Source organism: Heteronotia binoei, chromosome 19, assembly GCF_032191835.1.
Source record: "Heteronotia binoei isolate CCM8104 ecotype False Entrance Well chromosome 19, APGP_CSIRO_Hbin_v1, whole genome shotgun sequence".
In the NCBI taxonomy this organism is placed as follows: Eukaryota; Metazoa; Chordata; class Lepidosauria; order Squamata; family Gekkonidae; genus Heteronotia; species Heteronotia binoei.
In genome coordinates this window covers 38,998,230-39,018,030 of record NC_083241.1, presented here as the reverse complement: position 1 = coordinate 39,018,030, position 19,801 = coordinate 38,998,230, and the positions used below count along the sequence as shown (strand labels likewise).

The 19,801-nt window shown below is 48.1% G+C and overlaps 1 protein-coding gene across 1 annotated transcript in view; it reads right to left on the bottom strand.

Annotated features, from left to right (window-relative positions):
• ACSBG1 (acyl-CoA synthetase bubblegum family member 1) overlaps positions 1 to 10,705 on the bottom strand; it is a 37,389-nt gene extending 26,684 nt beyond the window's left edge. Inside the window, exons 1-3 of the mRNA XM_060259993.1 lie at positions 10,521 to 10,705; positions 7,962 to 8,023; positions 283 to 500 (exon numbers count right to left, since the gene is read on the bottom strand). Of these exons, the coding sequence (XP_060115976.1) occupies positions 283 to 500; positions 7,962 to 8,023; positions 10,521 to 10,705 (465 nt within the window). The remainder of the gene's footprint in view (positions 1 to 282; positions 501 to 7,961; positions 8,024 to 10,520) is intronic.
• Between the last annotated feature and the right edge of the window lie 9,096 nt (positions 10,706 to 19,801).

Here is a 19,801-nt window from a genome sequence, read left to right as displayed (position 1 = left end):
AGAGATTAACATCAGAACCCCTGCTTTGCATACAGGAGGTCCCCTGACATCTCCCCTCAAAAGGATAGTTTCCTTTGATATTGATCACTGATAGAGTATTTATATCGTAGTAGTTTCATTCATATTCCATGGTCATTTTGGCGTTTTTCTACTATAGTCTGTGGAACTCTAGGATTTTCTTCTCACCTGGAGGTTGTCAACCTCACCACCGCCTCCTCTCTCTCCCCCTCCCCCCCCCCTCAGCTTTTTAGATTGTGACTTCCTTGCGTGCGCAACCCTTACCTTGAGGAAGCTCTTGGCTGCTTTCCGAGAGAGGTTATAATACTCCAGGAAGGTGATCTTCTCCCACTTCCCGTCCTTTCGGCTGGCCATGGCGTGGAGAGAGCCGTATTTCTCAAGGGATTCCAGGAACATGTCGTGGACCGTTATTGGAGTCTGCGAGCAGGTGGGGTCTATCCTCAGTTTGACCAGCCCATCGGCAGATGTGGTCCAAAGGGGGGCTGGAAAACAGGAGACGGTTTTCACAGGGCAGCATCTCTATTTGAAACCTGTTCCGTACATCAATAAAATGGCCTATCCTTCAAAATCCCCTGTGGCCCTGTACCACATAGAACTACTTTTATTTACTTTTTATACTCCACTTTTGAACATATGAACATATGAAGCTGCCTTATACTGAATCAGACCCTTGGTCCATCAAAGTCAGTATTGTCTTCTCAGACTGGCAGCGGCTCTCTGGGGTCTCAAGCTGAGGCTTTTCACACCTATTTGCCACACCTATTTCACACCTATTTTCTCCCCAACAGCATCTTATATCCTCCTCTTTCGGTGCAGTGGTGAAGTGCACGGACTCTTATCTGGAAGAACCGGGTTTGATTCCACACTCCTCCACTTGCAGCTGCTGGAACGGCCTTGGGTCGGCCATCGCTCTCGCAGAGCTGTCCTTGAAAGGGCAGCTTCTGTCAGAGCTCTCTCAGCCCCACCTACCTCACAGGGTGTCTGTTGTGGGGGAGGAAGGTAAAGGAGATGGTAAGCCACTCTAAGACACTGAGATTCAGAGTGGAGGGCAGAATGTAAATCGAATATCATCTTCTCTTCCATTTTTAACTCCCAACATCGCATGTGACTGGCCCAAACTTTCCTGTCAGAGTGGGTTTTTGAACTAGGGCCTCCCAGATCATGTCTGGTGGTCATGCTCTAACCCAGGAGTGGCCAAACTGTGGCTCAAGAGCCACAGGGGTGACCAAATTTGCTTAATGTAAGAGCCACATGCAATAAATATCAGATGTTTGAGAGCCAAAAAACAGAAAGGAAGAAAAGCAAATAGATGGGGAAAGGGAGAGGTAAAAAGAAAGCAACTTTAACTCTTAACGCATTCTCCAAGCTGCTGGCTGGCTTGGCTTGAAGGAATTATTTAGAGAGAGAAACGCCTTCTCCAAGCCGGCCAATATGAACATGTGAACATATGAAGCTGCCTTCTACTGAATCCATCAATTCTACTTGGTCCATCAAAGTCAGTACTGTCTTCTCAGACTGGCAGCAGCTCTCCAGGATCTAAAGCTGAGGTTTTTCACACCTATTTGCCTGGACCCTTTTTTGGAGATGCCGGGGATTGAACCGGGGACCTTCTGCTTCCCAAGCAGATGCTCTACCACTGAGCCACCGTCCCTCCCGGGCGGTGGGGGCTTTGAGAGCCACACAATAAGTGTGGAAGAGCCACATGTAGCTCCCCAGCCACAGTTTGGCCACCCCTACCATAAAGTCCACCCTCCACAGCTGCTGTTTTTTCTAGTGGAGTTGATCTCTGCTGCCTAGAGATCCGCTGTTCTTCCAGAACTCCAGTCCCCGCCTGGAAGTCAGTGGCCCAAACCATGAATGGGTGATATTTATAGCTATTCAGCAGCCTCCTGTCTGTATCCCTTGAAAAGCTCATCTCTTTTCTCTTCACATTCAAGAAACAGGAGCAGTGCGATGGGAGGGGGGCAGTTGCGGGGGGTGGGGGGGGGAGAGCAGACCTATTACATAATAGCCACAGAAGGGTTAGCCACCTTCTTAATTACCTAAATAACAAATCCACATCCGTTAATCATCCAGAAAGATGGCCGTTGTACCGGTCACCCGCTTCGACTTAGCCAAAGTATGAATGAGACACAATATGGTACGTTTGTTCAAGGGTCTAATACCGCCGATCGGTTAAGAAGGATTAGTTCCCCTTTAACCATCCAGGCCAACAGGCAGGCGGTTTGGGAGGTGGGTGTATTCAGTGCCCCCCCCCACCCAATGGAGAGGTGAATTCAGGGACTTTAAGACCCAGGAGTTGTTCTTGCGAAGAAGAAGAAAAAGAAGAAGATGATGATGATGATATTGGATTTATATCCTGTCCTATACTCAGAGTCTCAGAGCAGTCACAATCTCCTTTGCCTTCCCCCCACCTCAACAGACACCCTGTGAGGTGGGTGGAGCTGAGAGAGCTTTTTACAGCAGCTGCCCTTTCAAGGACAACTCCTACGAAAGCTCTGGCTGACCCAAGGCCATTCCAGCAGGTGCAAGCGGAGGAGTGGGGAATCAAACCCGGTTCTCCCAGATAAGAGTCTGCACACTTAACCACGACACCAAACTGGCTCTGCACCACTTCAGGTTTCTCCATGCAAAATCCTTGCATTGCAGAAAGCTAGCTTCTCAGGAACGTGTCATCCTGAGAGGCTAGCTTCTATCACAGTCTGCCCTGACCTGTGGCATGAAGCGTGTAGCTGTCATACTGCCCAGCCTTTTGAAAATGTATAGAATCTATACATTTAGAATCTATGAAAATGTATATAATACGTAGAAAAAGAGTGGAAAATAAAAGGACATATTCAACAGTGTACTATACAGTTCCACATGAACGAAAAGCCTTAGCAATATCTATATAATTATTATCATAAATGGAAGTCCAATATAAAATAATATTGCTGGAGACGTTTTGTCCCTACGTGAATTGGTGTTGAATACTTTATATTTGTTATCGTTGTGAGTATAGTGATGTTTCTATGTGTTTTTAACATTTTTGTAATTTTCAGGTATCTGGTGTGTTTATAAGGGGAAAGGAAAGGAAAGGAAAGGAAAGGAAAGGAAAGATCCCTTGTGCAAACACCAGTCGTTTCCAACTCTGGGGTGATGTTCCTTTCACAACGCTTTCACGGCAGACTTTTTACAGAGTAGTCGCCATTGCCTTCCCCAGTCATCTACGCTTCTACCCCAGCAAGCGGGGTACTTTATGTTTATATAGTATGCATTTTATATTGTAGTGTCATTGTGGAATATCCCTTCTTGATAAAGGACTGAAACAGGCAGAAGTCAACAACCTGTCTGGGGATTTTTCCTTTCCGCTACTGTCAGGGATTGTTCCTTTCCACTGCCAAGAACCATACAGTGGAGTCATCGATTTGAAGCATTTCATTACATTCTGGATTTACCTGGTTCCTTTTGGGAAATTGTGAAGATGGACTTCCATTTATGATAGCCAGTTTGGTGTAGTGGTTAAGTGTGCGGACTCTTATCTGGGAGAACCGGGTTTGATTCCCCACTCCTCCACTTGCAGCTGCTGGAATGGCCTTGGGTCAGCCAGAGCTTTCGTAGGAGTTGTCCTTGAAAGGGCAGCTGCTGTGAGAGCCCTCTCCAGCCCCACCCACCTCACAGGGTGTCTGTTGTGCAGGGAGAAGATCATAAGCCGCTCTGATTCAGAGAGAAGGGTGGGGTATAAATCTGCAGTCTTCAGTCTTATTCTTCACGTGCGACTGTATAGTACACTGCTGAATATTACATGTTATTTTGTCACTACAACCTTATGGTTGTGCTTTACTGTTTAATGTCCAGGTGGTAGCTGGAGATCTCCCAGGATTACAACAGGTCTCCAAGTTAGAGAGGTTAGTTCCCTTGGAGAAAAACGGCTGCATTAGAAGGTGGACCCGATGGCATTATACCTCTCTGCCCCAAACCCCACCTTCTTCAGGCTCCACCTCCAAAATCTCTAGGAATTTCCCAATCCACACCTGGTAACCCTAGTTCCCACCCCACTGGGGCCCCTTCCCCCCCCCCCCAATCTGTCCTTCCTAAACCCCACCCCCAATCTCTGGGAATTTCCCAACCCAGAGATGGCAGCCTTTGCAGGTGGAGCCTGGAGATTTCCTGGAATCTGACGTGCAAACGAAAGAGATTGGTTTCCCTAGAGAAAGTCAGCAGTTTTACATTATTATACACCCCCACCCCGAGATCCCTTCCATCCCCAAACCTTAACCTCCTCGCTCTATTTTCAAACTTCTAGCAATTTCCCAGTCCGGAGTTCAGAATCCTGTGGGCAGCCTTTCCAAAAACCATTTTCCCCTCCTCTCTCTCTGTTAAATACTGGGCTCGGTGGAAAGAACAAGGACTCCCAGAGTAGGGATCAGCGTCTTTCACTTAGTGGTTTCAAGCAATTATTTGCAGCATGCTAACCCCAGTTTGCCTGGTTATGTACAGTGAGACTCCACCCTGGTCCTAACCCACAGATGCCTTCAAACGAACCCTCTAGCCCCCTATAAGTCGTCCAGGGCAGCCCATCCAACCAGACTGCGGCTACTTCAATCCTAGTGCTCTTATTGTTTGCAGAGTTGAAGCTAGGGTTGCCAATCCCCAGGTGGGGGCAGGGGATCCCCCGGTTTGGAGGCCCTCCCCCTGCTTTAGGGTCATCAGAAGACGGGGGAATGTCTGCTGAGCACTCCATTATTCCCTAGGGAGAACAATTCTTATAGGGTTTAATGGAGAATTGATCTGCAGGTATCTGGGGCTTCAGGGGGGTGCTTTTTGAGGTAGAGCCACCAAATTTGCAGTGTGGCATTTGATGCCTCTTCTCAAAACACCCTCCAAGTTTCAAAAGGATTGGACCAGGGGGTCCAATTCTGTGAGCCCCAAAAGAAGGTGCCCCTACCCTTCATTATTTCCGATGGGGAGATATTTAAAAGATGTGCGGTCCCTTAAATGTGATGGCCAGAACTCCCTTAGGAGTTCAGTGATGCTTGTCACAACCTTGCCCCTGGCTCCACTTCCAATATCTCCTGGGTCCACCTCTGAAGTCTCCTGGCTGCACCTCCAAAGTCCCCAGATATTTCTTGAATTGGACTTGGCAACCCTAGCTGAAGCTCACAGAGTCTACATCACAGACACGACACTCCCCGCCCCCCTCCCCCTCCTCAAGGCCTTCCAGTGCGTCTTTCTCATGTGGTTCCAAAAGGAGAATGTTCCAAACCCATCAACGGAAAAATAAAATTCCAATTTGCCCATCAGGCAGGGGGGCGGGGAGAGAGGGTTAGAGAGCCAGAGAGGAATGCATTGTGCCCATAGCCAAAAGAAGAGAGTCAAAGGTCATTGTGAAGGCAAATCCCCCAAAGAAAGGGAGACACTGTTTCAGTCCTGCAATTCAGCCATTCAAGGAGAAAAGGAAACGAGAAGGGGGTGGGGGGGATGCAAAAAAAAGAAAAGAACAAATAAGCTAAAGGACTTTGCCCAAGTTACTCTGGGCAGTTGTTGCCGTAGCCAGTGTGAGAGCTAGTGTGGCCTAGTTAGAGTTGTCAACCTCCAGGCAGTAGCTGGAGATCTCTTGGAATTACAGCAGTTCTTTCAGACTACAGAGATCTGTTTCCCTGGCAATGTTCCCTCTAAGCCAGAGGCGGCCAAACTTGCTTAGTGTAAGAGCCACATAGAGTAAACGTCAGATGTTTGAGAGCTGCAAGACGGAGGGAAAGTAAGCGAAGGAAGGAAGGAAAATAGATAGGGGAGGGAAGGAGAGGTGGAAAGAAAGCAACTTTAAATTTATTATCCAAGCTGTGAAAGAGTCACATGTGGACAAATTCTCTGCTTTTGGGTCCATGATCAGTCTCCCAGAATAATCGGTTGGGAGGAGAGCAGACAGCTGTTTTGGACTCCTGAGACAAAGCTGCTTTTGTGAGAACTAAGAATGAGTTTTCTGTTGCTCGACATCTGTCTGCCGGCTTTCAGTGGGGTGGGGTCCTCTCTTCCTTGGGTGACCAGAATGTCCCTGCTGAACGCAGCAAACATTGCAACTTCAGCTCCGAGTTCATTCACACGTGCACACCTGCCGCTGGTTCCTGGGGGTTTCAAATAGCGTTGTCAAGTCCCCTGCGGCCTCCTCTATTGTATCATAGAGTTTTCCCTCCCCAAATGCTACAGCATCCAGGGAAACCATAGAGTATTCCTGGAAATGCCTAGAGCGGAGGGTGCGCGACATCACCAGCGTGATGACGTCATCGTGGGTGATGTCATTGCGCCGGTGACACTGAAGGAGGTTCCCAGGTGGGAACCCCCTAGGTGGGAGAACACCAGCCCAGCCCGGGGACTTGGCAGCCCGAGTTTCAAATGGCAACTTGTATGTGTGAATCAACCATGTGGGCAGGTCAGGGTTCCCAGATCTACGGTGCTTTCACACATACTAAATAATGCACTTTCACTCCACTTCCAATGCAGTTTGCAACTGGATTGTACTGTGTGAAATGGTAAGATCCACTTGCAAACAATCGCTGAACTCACTGGTTATGAGAGCCGAACAGATCTGTTATGAGGGCCAGATCTAGGCTTCCCAATCCCCAGGTCCCAGAGGGGGATCCCCCGGTTTTACAGCTTCCCCCCTCCCCCAGCCAGCTGGCCGGCAGGGGAAGCCCCGCCCCCAGAGCCATCATGCACCTCCATGAACGATTCCCATAGGGAATGATGGGTAATTGATCCGCGGGTATCGGGGGCTCTGGGGGGGCTGTTTTTTGAGATAGAGGCACCAAATTGTCAGTATAGCATCTAGACCCTCTCCCCAAAATACCTCCCAAGTATCAAAAAGATTGGACCAGGGGGTCCAATTCTATGAGCCCCAAAAGAAGGTGCCCCTATCCTTCATTATTTCCTATGGAAGGAAGGCATTTAAAAATTTGTGCAGTCCCTTTAAATGTGATGGCCAGAACTCCCTTGGAGTTCAGTTATGCTTGTCACACCCTTGCTCTTGGCTCCGCCCCCAATGTCTCCTGGCTCCACCCCCAAAGTCCCCAGATATTTCTTGAATTGGACTTGGCAACCCTAGCCAGATCCTACATAAATGTGACCTTATTGAGCCAGGCCCTGTGTGTCATAAAATGTAATGCCATGTCGGGGAGAGATAAACTTTATAAATGACACAGACAAACACACACACTCAGCTTAATCCACCTCACTGGCTTGTTGAGCCTCAGCCAACAGAAGGAAGAGAGGCTTGGCTCAGTAGCTCTGCTGTGCAATTGAGAGAGCCTGGCAAAGCAAGCTCTTCCTCCCCCCCTTCCTCCCCAAGGGAGGAGCCTCAGCCAATGGAGAAAACAGAGACTTTGCTCTGTAGCTGCTGTGCAGTTGAGCAAGCCTGGCAAAGCAAGTTGTGATGCAGAAGGAAGCAAAAGAGGGGAAAGGAAGCAGATGACAATGAGTTGCTGGCGTGCCTGATAGGACCCCTCCAGGGGCCTGATTTGACCCCCGGGCCACATGTTTGACACCCCTGATTTAGCATGTGTGCAAGCATCCCTAGATGAACTGCAAGAGTTTGGATTAATACATCAGATCATACGAAGCGTTTCGTGAGCATTTTGGAGTCATAGGTTTTGCATTACACTGGCTGCGGTCACACACGCTAAATAATGCACTTTCGATCCACTTTCAGCGCCCTTTCCAAGTGGATTTGACTATGTGAACTGGCAAAATCCAGTTGGAAAGTGCATTGAAAGCGGATTGAAAGTGCATTATTTAGTGTGTGTGACCGCAGCCACTGTGTCCCTTTCGTTATGTGTTGCCAAAGCTATGCAGCGCGTTGCTTTCCTGTGGTTGAATGTATAACCCTGATGGAATGAGCAGAGAGTGGGACCGGACACCCTCTCTAAAGATGTCCCCTTTCTGTCTCTAGGATCCTATGGTTTATTTACCTGCTGGATCTTCTTCACCGGTTCCAGACTCTTTCAAAGCATCCTGCACCTCGGACAAATCGCTGAGGAAGGGAAGAGGAAAGCACAACCATTTGAACAAGCCAGGGTTAGAACATAAGAACATCAGAGAAGCCATGTTGGATCAGGCCAATGGCCCATGCAGCTCAACACTCTGTGTCACACAGTGGCCAAAAAAATCCTCCAAGTGCCATCTAGAGGTTCACAAGTGGGGCTTGAAGCCCTTCCCCTTTGGCCCCCACCAAGCACCAAGAATACAGAGCATCACTTGCCCCAGACAGTTCCAACAATATGCTGTGGCTAATAGCCACTGATGGACCTCTGCTCCATATTTTTATCCAATCCCCTCTTGAAGCTGGCTATGCTCGTAGCTGCAGCCACCTCCTGTGGCAGTGAATTCCACATGTTAATCACCCTTTGGGTGAAGAAGTACTTCCTTCTATCCGTTCTAACCCGACTGCTCAGCAATTTCATCGAATGCCCACGAGTTCTCTTTTTGTGAGAAAGGGAGAAAAGAACTTCTTTCTCTGCTTTCTCCATCCCATGCATAATCTTGTCAACCTCTATCATGTCACCCCACAGTCAACATTTCTCCAAGCTGCAGAGTTTCAGCAAGCAACATGGTTCTCTAACGGAGTATCATGACAAGACAGTGCCCTGTGAGGTTTCTCACTGTCCACATTAATTGCATCTAAGCTAAGGTTACCAATCCTCAATTGGGGGCAGGAGATCTCCCGGTTTGGAGGCCCTGCCCCCACTTCAGGGTCATCAGAAAGCCGGTGTGGGGGGGGGGGAGGGAAATGTCTGCTGGGCACTCCATTATTCCCTATGGAGACTGGTTTCCATAGGGTATAATGAAGAATTGATCCATGGGTATCTGGGGCTCTGGGAGGGCTGTTTTTTTGATGTTAAGTCACCAAATTTGCAGCATGCCATTCAGAGCCTCTCGTCAAGATACCCTCCAAGTTTCAAAAGAAGGTGCCCTAGGGTTGCCAAGTTCTCCAGCAGGGGACTTTATTGTACCATAGAGTTTTCCTTCCCGAATTGCTAGAGCGCCCAGGAAAACCATAGAGTTTTCCCAGAAATGCCTAGAGCAGCTGGCACACAACATTGCCAGAGTGATGATGTCACTTGCGGGTGATGTCATTGCACCAGCAACGGGAACCTCCAGTGTGGGATAACCCCCTCCCGGACTGGGGGCTTGGTAGCCCTAACCTGGTGCTCCTATCCTTCATTATTTTCAATAGAGGGAAGGCATTTAAAAGATATGTGGTCCCTTTAAATATGATGGTCAGAACTCCCTTTGGAGTTCAAGTATGCTTGTCACAACCTTGCTCCTGGCTCCACCCCCAATGTCTCCTGGCTCCACCCCCCAAAGTCCCAGATATTTCTTGAATCGAACCTGGCAACCCTAATCTAAGCCTACCTGGCAGTTGAGTTCTTCAACGGCCCCACCTGCAGAAATTGGTACAGCAGCAATCAGCAACGTAGCATTTTTTGTGCTGGCACCTCATTTCTAGACCCCTCTCTCTGCAGAGATCTACCTGGCACCTGTGTGCTAGGTAGATCTCTGCAGAGAGAGGGGTCTAGAAATGTTTCCACTTGATGCCAGTGGAAACAACCCCTCAGGTTTTTAATTTTCTTTCCATAATTGTTCTATCGAGACATGTTTTCATGCCTTTTGTCTGTTACATTTACTCTCAACTTTGCTCCATGGAGTTCAAGGCTATGTATGCGGTTCTTTTACCACCCAGCCCTAGTTCATCCTCACAACAACCCTGCGGGGTAGATGAGGCTGACAAGAACCACTGGCTCAAGAACTTCTAGCACACTCCATAGGGATTTGAACCTGAGTCTCCCTGGTCCTAGTTCTAGCCCTTTATCTTCCCCCTGGGGGGCATTACGGGGGCATGGTCCCCTCAGAGATACTCCAGGCCTAATTATTCATCTTTTCCCCCACTCTAGTCTTTTTTCTTGTGGAGATACAAGGACAAATATGGAGGCAGTATTTTAGCTAGTTTCTTAGGAAAAAAAGCAAGCCTTATCTTGCCTCACAATTCCATGGGTCTGGGAGCACAGGATAGGTGAAAGGAACAGAGTTTATTTAGCCTGGGGAAAAGAAGATGACAATGATGACAAAGAAGAAGCAGGGGTGGCCATGCTGGCTGGGGCTGATGGGAGTTGTAGGCAAAAAAACATCTGGAGAGCTACCGTTGGCCACCCCTGCTATATTGGATTTATATTCCACCCTATACTCTGAATCTCAGAGTGGCTTACAGTCTCCTTTATCTTCTTCCCACAGAACAGACACCTTGTGAAATAGGTGGGGCTGAGAGAGCTCTTACGGCAGCTGCCCTTTCAAGGACAGCTCTTGCGAGGGCTATGGCTGACCCAAGGCCATTCCAGCAGGTGCAAGTGGAGGAGTGGGGAATCAAACCCGGTTCTCCCAGATAAGAGTCTGCACACTTAACCACTACACCAAACTGGCTTTCTAAGACTAAGGGAAAGCTAAGGGAAGGTGTGATCACATTCTTCAAATACCAGACAGGACTTCCCGTGGAAGAGGGCACAAAATGGTTCTCTGTGGTTACCAAGGACACCGCTAGTTTAAGCAGGCAGAAATTACAGGTAGTTTTCAGTTGGACATCAGGAGAAACTTTCTCACCAGAAGTTCCAGTCAACAACGGAATAATCACCTGTTGTGCATCTCTTACATGGAGGCACATGGGCAGAGTTCGCTTTGTAGAAAAATAGGTGGTGGGGCTCATTAGCATAACTTATTAGCACATGCCACCACCACCACCACCCCCAGCCAAAAGCAACCCAACGCGAGAAAGGAAAGCCCTGGGCGAGCAAGGCCTGTTTGGGCTGGCTAGAGATCCAGGCAACCCAAGCAAGCCTCGCTCTCCTGGGGCTCTCCTGGGCTACCTTCCCCCCCCCCCAGTCAAAAGGCCAGCAAGCCACCCGCCACCCAAAATCACACAAGAAGTGGAGAAAGGGTGGCACGGGCTTCTCCAGGGGTTAATGAGGGCTGCTGGGGGTGTGGCAAAGCCCCTGGTGGCTGGCAGGCTGCCCATTCTCCTAATCCAGGGATTGTTATGCAGCTGCACCTACTATTCAATGGACAAGGTAGGTAGGTGGGGAGGAGGAGGGGGGCGTCAGAAAGGTTCAGGAGCTGCACTCCTGTTGAATTCAAGGCCTGCACATGGGCAAAGGGAGGTTGCTGAAGTGGGAAGTGCACCAGAAATTTTCCTACAGCCCCCCGTCTCAAGAAAGAAAACACTTCAGGGGATGTAATTCCTTAGCTGGAGGTGCTGGCATATCCGCCTACCAACTTGGCTACCCTCAAGGAGAGATGGTTGTGCAGCTCAAGGCATGGGAACAAGAGTGGGAAACGTTCCCCTCCCATAGCGCTACTGCGTGGATCGGAACCACCCTTCCCCTCTCCCATGGATGCTTTTTCCCATTCAAGAAAATCTCAGAGGGCTCTTAAACGGATCTGTACCTTAAGATTCCCAATCTCAGGGTAGAGCCTGGAGATCTCCTGGAGCCACAGATCAGGCAACTAGCCCCCTTCCCATCTTACCCTGACACAGTAATCCTGGATTACTGTGGCTAAATTGGGGTAAAACAGGAAGGGGACTAATTAACTTAATCCACACAACAGTCACCTCCAGGCTAAACTAGGGTTGCCAAGTCCAATTCAAGAAATATCTGGGGACTTTGGGGGTGCAGCCAGGAGACCTTGGGCGTGGAACCAAGAGCAAGGTTGTTACAAGCATAATCGAACTCTGAAGGGAGTTCTGGCCATCACATTTAAGAAGAAGAAGATATTGGATTTATATCCCGCCCTCCACTCCAAAGAGTCTCAGAGCGGCTCACAGTCTCCTTTCCCTTCCTCCCCCACAACAGACACCCTGTGAGGTGGGTGGGGCTGAGAGGGCTCTCACAGCAGCTGCCCTTTCAAGGACAACTCCCACAAGAGCTCTGGCTGACCCAAGGCCATTCCAGCAGCTGCAAGTGGAGGAGTGAGGAATCAAACCCGGTGCTACCAGATAAGAGTCCGTGCACTTAACCACTACACCAAACTGGCTTTAAAGGAACTGCACACCTTTTAAATGCCTTCTCTCCATTGGAAATAATGAAGGATAGGGGCACCTTCTTTTGGGGGCTCATAGAATTCGACCCCCTGGCCCAATCTTTTTGAAACTCGGAGGTCGCTTTGAGGAGAGGCACCGGATGCCATACTGAAAATTTGGTGCATCTACCTCAACAAACTGCCCCCTCAGAGCTCCAGATACCCATGGATCGATTCTCCATTTTGCCCTATTGGAATTGGTCTCCATAGAGAATAATGAAGTGCCCAGCAGACATTTCCCTCCCTCCCTCCCTCCCTCACCCCCGCTTTCTGATGACCCTGAAGGGGGGGAGGTCCTCCAAACTGGGGGGTCCCCTACCTCCACCTGGGGTTTGGCAGCTCTAGGCTAAACTACTGTAACACACTCTGTCCTTGATTCTGTCCTTGATTCTGATCCAGAAATTTCAGCTCGTCCAGAACTCAGCCGCATGGGACTTTGCTGGGACCCCACAAACAGCACAGATCCAACCAGTGCTTCACCAGTTGTACTGGCTCCAAGCGGAGTACCAGATCAGGTTCAAGGTTTTTTGGTACTGACTTCCAAGGCCCTAAATGGTCTGGGACCAACATATCTAAGGGACCGCCTCTCCCAGGATACTTCCCGAAGAGCACGAAGCCCTGAAGATAAGAACTTCCTGGTGGTCTCTGGCCTGAAAGACACCCAGCTGTTTTCAACCAGAGCCAAGGCATTTTCAGCCCTGGTGCCGGGCTGGTGGAACTCTCTGCCTTATGATATCAACGCCCTGAAGGACCTAAAACAGAGATGTTCTGCCAGGCTTACAGTTGAGGACAGCGACAGTTTCCCATCAAACCTAGCCTTTCCGCCTCCTCCCCCAAGGGAGGATACATGATGACAGCTTCAAGAGGGGATTGGATCAACATCTGGAGTGGAGGTCCATCAGTGGCTGTTAGCCACAAGGGATAGATGGAACTCTGTCTGGGGCAAGTGATGCTCTGTATTCTTGGTGCTTGGGGGAGCAACAGTGGGAGGGCTTCGTGTCCTGGCCCCACTGGTGGACCTTCTGATGGCACCTGGTTTTATGGCCACTGTGTGACACAGAGTGTTGGACTGGATGGGCCACTGGCCTGATCCAACATGGCTTCTCTCTGGGCCTTTTTTGTAGCAGGAACTCCTTTGCATATTAGGCCACACACCCCAGATGTAGCCAACCCTCATGGAACTTACAGTAGGCCCTGTACTAAGAGCCCTGTAAGTTCTTGGAGAATTGCATGGGGGGTGGCCTAATAGGCAAAGGAGTTCCTGCTACCAAAAAGTCCTGGCTTCTCTCATGTTCTTATGTTTTAATGCCTAATGCCATCTGATTAGTTTTGATTATTACTGGTTTATTGTTTAAAATTTTAATCCCCACCTGGGGATTGGCAACCCTAATTTTTCCCCTCCTTTGCAGTATTCTACTCTCTATTCCGTTACATTTCCCTTCGATCCCGTTTGCCACTTTTTCGGTTGTCCCCCCGTTCCATCCTTGCATTTTCTGGACTTGTGTTGCAAGCCAAGGGAACTTCATTTAAAAGTAAGTGGGAAGAAGAAGAAGAAGAGCCAGGAAAGTACACAGCATGCCAATCCGAAGGACGAAGGTCTTTTTTTCCCAAGCTGATCTAAGCCAAGGAGATAACGGTGTCGAAACTTTGACCCGCATCTTTCAACAGAGGACTTATTGTTAGTGGATTGTTGACCCGCTTTCAATGTACCCACCGTTCCCCCAGATTGCTTATTTGAAATTGCACTTCATAGAAATATCATTTATTTCCAAGCAACCCTTTTAAGGAATAAAGCATAGAGCACAGAGACAGAATCCGAAGGGCATTCTCATAGAATTTGGAAAAGAAAGAAGGGTTTATTAGAAAGAACTCAGAAGTTGTTTTACCTGGTCTTGTGGTTTTCTGTCATTTCCCCCCCTCTACTTGAGATGATTTCTTGGAGCAGGGGTGTCCCTTTTTGGAGGACAGGTTGACAACCCGACCCAGGCCGGTTACAAAAGTGCTACAGATCTGGAGCTGAGCCGCACACAAAAGCCGCTCGGGTGACTTAAGAAACCAACAGTGGCTAGATAATTTGGCCTTGAGGGAGACGTCACAGGAGAGGAGGAGATTCCAAAGTTGGCCCAAAAAAAAGAAAAAGAAAGAAATCCCACTTTTCACAGTTATTGCCTCTCTCACTGGCTGGATAGGGGTTTGCAGCTGGGGGGGGGGGGGAATTAAAAAGACACACACCAGGGCGAGAACTTTGCTTTCATTCAGCTTTCTTTAATTATCCCTGAGAAGAATGTTAATGAGATAGCGACTCTTTAAGATGCAAATGCTCTCTCTCTCTTTTTTTTTGGCTCCCTCCCCCCAAGTTCATTTTATTCCAGTTCTTTGGACAAAGTTTGCTTCTTAGAGAAAAGACAGAGCAATCAATCAATGGGCCTGCTTGGTTTCTGTTGGTTTGACACAAGCCGCATGGCGTTCAGAGACAATGTGTGGTTTCTTATAATCCAGGACCTTTTTTTGTAGAAAAAGCCAGCAGGAGCTCATTTGCATATTAGGTCACACCCCCTGATGACACCATTGTTTCACACAGGGCTTTTGGGTAGAAAAAGCCCAGCAGGAACTCATTTGCATATTGGGCATATTAGTTCCCTTGACACCAAGCCTGCCGGAACTGTGTTCCTGCTCAGAAAAAGCCTTGCAATAATCTATGGTTTCTGCAAACTTGGGTGATGTTTCTTTCATGATTTCTAGACCTCATGTATCTCATACCAAATGCAGACTCAAAGTAGTTGTGGGGGGGAAAGTGTAAAGTGACGTTACATTGCAACTGACTTGTTGTTTATTAGGCTCGATGAAAATAATAATAATATCGGGTTTTATAATTTTTATTGATTTTAACTACAAAGAGAAGAGGCACAAGCATAGATGCATTAAAGAGAGGAAGGGGTGGATACAAAGTGGGAAACGCAGACACAAAGAAAAATGCAAATACGTCAGTTACAATTCTACCTCCAAATGAAATACCCAATTTTTTTCTACCTGCAAATAGGAGGTTCTCCCCATATATTTTACCATCTTTATGCTTCCTTATAGATTATTTTTACTAAACTATTATACTTAAAATACAAGTCTAAACAATTCTTCTTCAGCACATATAGGTATGAAAGAGTCAGAGCAGTCTCAACACAGAACTGGCTGGCTAAGCTTAACCATATCGAAAGCACAGACTGACTTGTTAGTTGAACAATATCGTCATTAAAATAAGCATATGAAACAAATATAAAAAAAAGATTTAAAATGTCACAGAACAGAGAGAGAAAATAACAAGCTAAAGATAAAACATAATAGTTTATCTGTCTCAGTATAGACAGTTTCTCCAAACAAACATACTAAGAGCAGATCTACCAGATTACAAAATAATTGTGCTGTCTGCCTTCTTAACAATTGATCCAATAATAATAATATCAACTAATTATAAAAAGCAAGGGGCTTTCCAGGCAAGTGAGAAGCAGAGACGGTTGACCATTGTTTTCCTCTGCAGATGTAGAGTAGGGATAACCATACTGTGGCTCGGGAGCCACATGTGGCTCTTTCACACATATGGTATGGCTCTCAAATCCCCCACCATGCTGTTGGACAAGGCATTTGTTTCTTGAAATCCCTTAGCCAAGACAAGCCAGCCAGTGGCTTGGGTAATGCAGTTAAAGTGGGTCTCTTTCTACCTCTCTTTTCCTCCCATCTCTTTTCTTTCCTTCCTTCCTTCTTGCGGCTCTCAAACATCTGATGTTTTCTCGACATGGCGCTTATGTTAAGCGTGTTTGGCCGCCCCTGTCTTAGAACTAATCAACTGCATTGGGCTGGCAGTAAGTCCTGAAATTTTGCCCTGAGAATAAAATCCAATTCTTGGGGGGGGGGGGGGAGGAGAGGTGGCATCTTGAATGTTAACAGCCTATTATGGTTTGTCTCAAATTTAAATGATTCGAGCTGCAATCCTCAACACACTTCCTAGAGAGCCAAATCCTCTTGAGTTTGGTGAGATTTACTTCCAAGCGCCCATGTTTGGGTCCGAGAAAGGGAGCTGAGAAACAGTTTGCATCCATAAAACCAGTTACACAGTGTCGGAGAGATTCACAAACGCACGAATTCAAGCACGTCGGAAGCGTTTGGTAAAGAAAAACAGGAGGTGTATGTGAAGAAAGAAAACAGAAGCCGATTGTCTCTAAGCAACTGTGGAGGAGAAAGGTAGGAACATTCCAATAGATCCCTTTGACAGTTGGCTGGTGGGAAAGTTGGGTTGATGACATCGTTCCAGTGACTGTAAGGATCAAACTCCCTCAATTTTTTCCCCCATCTGCCGTCGCTCTGTCGTTCAACTGTCACAGTTCGATGGTTGAGTTAGATGTTTGACAGAAATTGCCTCCTGGCATCTCGCTGTAACTGCAAGGTCTGTGTGATGGTTCTCGACTTTCCAAAATCCCAGGCGAATAGTTGCTTTGCTCTTCGGAAACACAAGAATTGATCCCAGGGTTGCCAACTCCAGGTTCGGAAACTCCTGGAGATTTGGGGGTGGGGCCTGAGGAGGGCAGGGTTTTTGAGGGGCGGAACCTCAGCAATGCATAATACTATAGGATGTACCCTCAAAAGAAGTCATCTTCTCCAGGGGGGAGCTAATCTCTGTAGTCTGGAGAACTGTTGAAATTCTGGGAGATCTCCAGATGCCGCCTGGAGGTTGGCAACCATATCTCTCACGGCTGACCCCTGCTTAGCTTCTAATGAGATGGGCCATCCATCTGAGGCCATCCATGTCAGGGCAGATGGAGAGAGGTGGTTTGCTATTGCCTGCCTCTGCAGATAAACCCTGGACTTCCTTGGTGGTCTGCCATCCAAGGACTAAACCAAGACTGACCCTGCTTAGATTCTGAGATCTGATGAGGTCAGGCTCATCTAGACCATCAGGGCAAATGGAGAGAGGTGGTCTGCCATTGCCTGCCTCTGCAGAGCAACCCTGGACTTCCTTGGTGGTCTCCCATCCAAGGACTAAACCATGACTGACCCTCCTTAGCTTCTGAGAGCTGACGAGGTCAAGCTAGCCTGAGCCACCCAGGTCAGGGCCGATGAACAGAGGTGGTTGGCCATCGCCTTCCTCTGCATAGTGACCCTGGACTTCCCTGATGGTCTCCTGTCCAAGCACTAAGCAGGGCTGCCCCTGCCAAACCTCCTCTGCTCAGACTCCATAAGGGGTCAAATGGGCCTGATCTATGTAACATTCTGGGCCAGGGGTAGCCAAATTTGCTTAATGTAAGAGCCACATAGAATAAATTTCAGATGTTTGAGAGCTGCAAGGGAGGGAGGAAGGAAGGGAGATTAGACAGACAGAGAGGAAGGAAGGAAGGAAGGAAGGAAGGAAGGAAGGAAGGAAGGAAGGAAGGAAGGAAGGAAGGAAGGAAGGAAGGAAGGAAGGAAGGAAGGAAGGAAGGAAAATAGATGGGATGGAGGGAGGAAGGAAGGAAGGAAAATAGATGGGAGGGAGGGAGGGAGAGAGGGAGGGAGGAAGGAAAATAGATTTGAGATGGAGGAGGAAGGGAAGGAAGGAAAATAGATGGGGACGGAGGAGGGAAAGAAAGCAACTTTAAGTCTCCAAGCTGGCCAACGGAGTGGTAGGGGCTTCAAGAGCCACATACTATGTGTGGAAGAACCACAAATGGTTCCTGAGCCACAGTTTGGCTACCCCTGCTCTAGGCGATGTGCAACCATTAGAAACAATTAGAAACCAGAAAACCAAGGAATGGCTACATTATCTCAGTTGGTGCCAGACATTCCTTTGTTACCCCGCTCTGGACTGCATCGCTGTCTCACGGGCAGAAGAGGAGGGGGCTGAAGCAAAGGTGGAAGCAAGAAGAAGAAGAGAAGGAGGGTGTCGGCTATGCTGGAACTGCTGCCCTTAACCAAAATCCTAGCGGAACATCTCTGCCTTACAGGCCCTGCATGAAGTCCCCCAGGACCCTGGTGGTACTTGGCAGAGAATTCCACCAGGTCGGACAGACGGATATCTTTAGGGTTGGGGATCACATGTTCTTGCAGTTTGCATTTTATAGATAACAATGATGCATGATGGATGGAGACCCATGATCTTTGTTATCCCGACTCCGCAGCCTTAAATGGCAATGCATGTACTTCCTTTCTTTCTTCTCCCCCCCTTTTTCCCTCAGTAAATCCAGACAAAGTAACCAACAATGGAGTCCTCCCCAGAGGAACAGAAGAATAACGCTCCGTCTTCAGAGGACACAAAATCGAGTGGCCATTCCAGCGAAGAGAAACCAAGTGAAGAAGAGTCCACGGGTGATAAACAAGATGAGAGCGACCCAGTAGGAGAACCGTCTTTTATTCTGGTCATGTTACTTTATTTCCCAGGAGAGGAAAAATGCAGAAAAGTATTTGGATTGTGTATCAAAATTTTACTTTTGTCATATGTGTGCTAAGCTCCCCAATCATTCTGATTCGGAACAATCCATTTAAAATCCAGATTCTAATTCATTTTGTTGGTAAATTCAAAGTAGAAGGTGAGCATGAAGCCACCAGCCTCCAGGCGAGCCCTGGAAGATCTCCTGGGGTTCCAACTGATCTCTGGACAACAGAAATCAGTTCCCCTGAAGAAGATGGCTGCTTTGGAGAGTGGACTCTATGGTATTATATCCCAAACCTGACCCTCCCCTCCCCAAGCCCTCCAAATCTCCAGGAATTTCCCATTCTAGAGATCTCATCCGTAAAGCAGATGCTGAGCTGCAAGGAGTCATGTGACATCAGAATCATGTGACTAGCCCTGGATGACAAATACTGAGATAATTTTGCACTAGGAGGACGAAGTCTTGGGGGATGTGATGTCACTTCCAGGTGGAACTCTAGGAATTTCCCATTTCTATGATCCTTATATTGGGGAGGGTATGATTAGGTGTGACAAGAGCAGTATAGTATGGAGGGTGTTACCATACAATGGGGAAATCCCGGGAGGGTATGACAATCACTTCCAGGCTGGAGGGTCAATGGATGTGTCGTTTCCATGTGACGCTCTAGGGGACCGGTGATCTCATTGTAGGGTTGCCAATCCCCAGGTGGGGGCAGGGGATCCCCCGGCTTGGAGACCCTCCCCCCACTTCAGGGTTGTCAGAAAGCGGGGGGAGGAGAGGGAAATGTCTGCTGGGAACTCTGTTATTCCCTGTGAAGATTTATTCCCATAGAAAATCATGGAGAATTGATCTGCGGGTATCTGGGGCTCTGGGGGGGCTGTTTTTTGAGGTAGATGCACCAAATTTTCAGTACAGAATCTAGTGCCTCTCCCCAAAAGACCCCCCAAGTTTCAAAAAGTTTGGACCAGGGGGTCCAATTCTATGAACCCCAAAAGAAGGTGCCCCTATCCTTCATTATTTCCTATGGAAGGAAGGAATTGAAAAGGTGTGCCGTCCCTTTAAATGTGATGGCCAGAACTTCCTTTGGAGTTCAATTATGCTTGTCACAGCCTTGATCTTGGCTCCACCCCTAATGTCTCCTGACTCCACCCCTGAAGTCTCCTGGCTCCATCCCCGAAGTCCCCAGATATTTCTTGAATTGGACTTGGCAACCCTATCTCATGGGCCACTTGCTCCTGCATAAAGCTACCTCTATGCTAAGATTCTCATTTCTGGGCTGTTGTTATCTG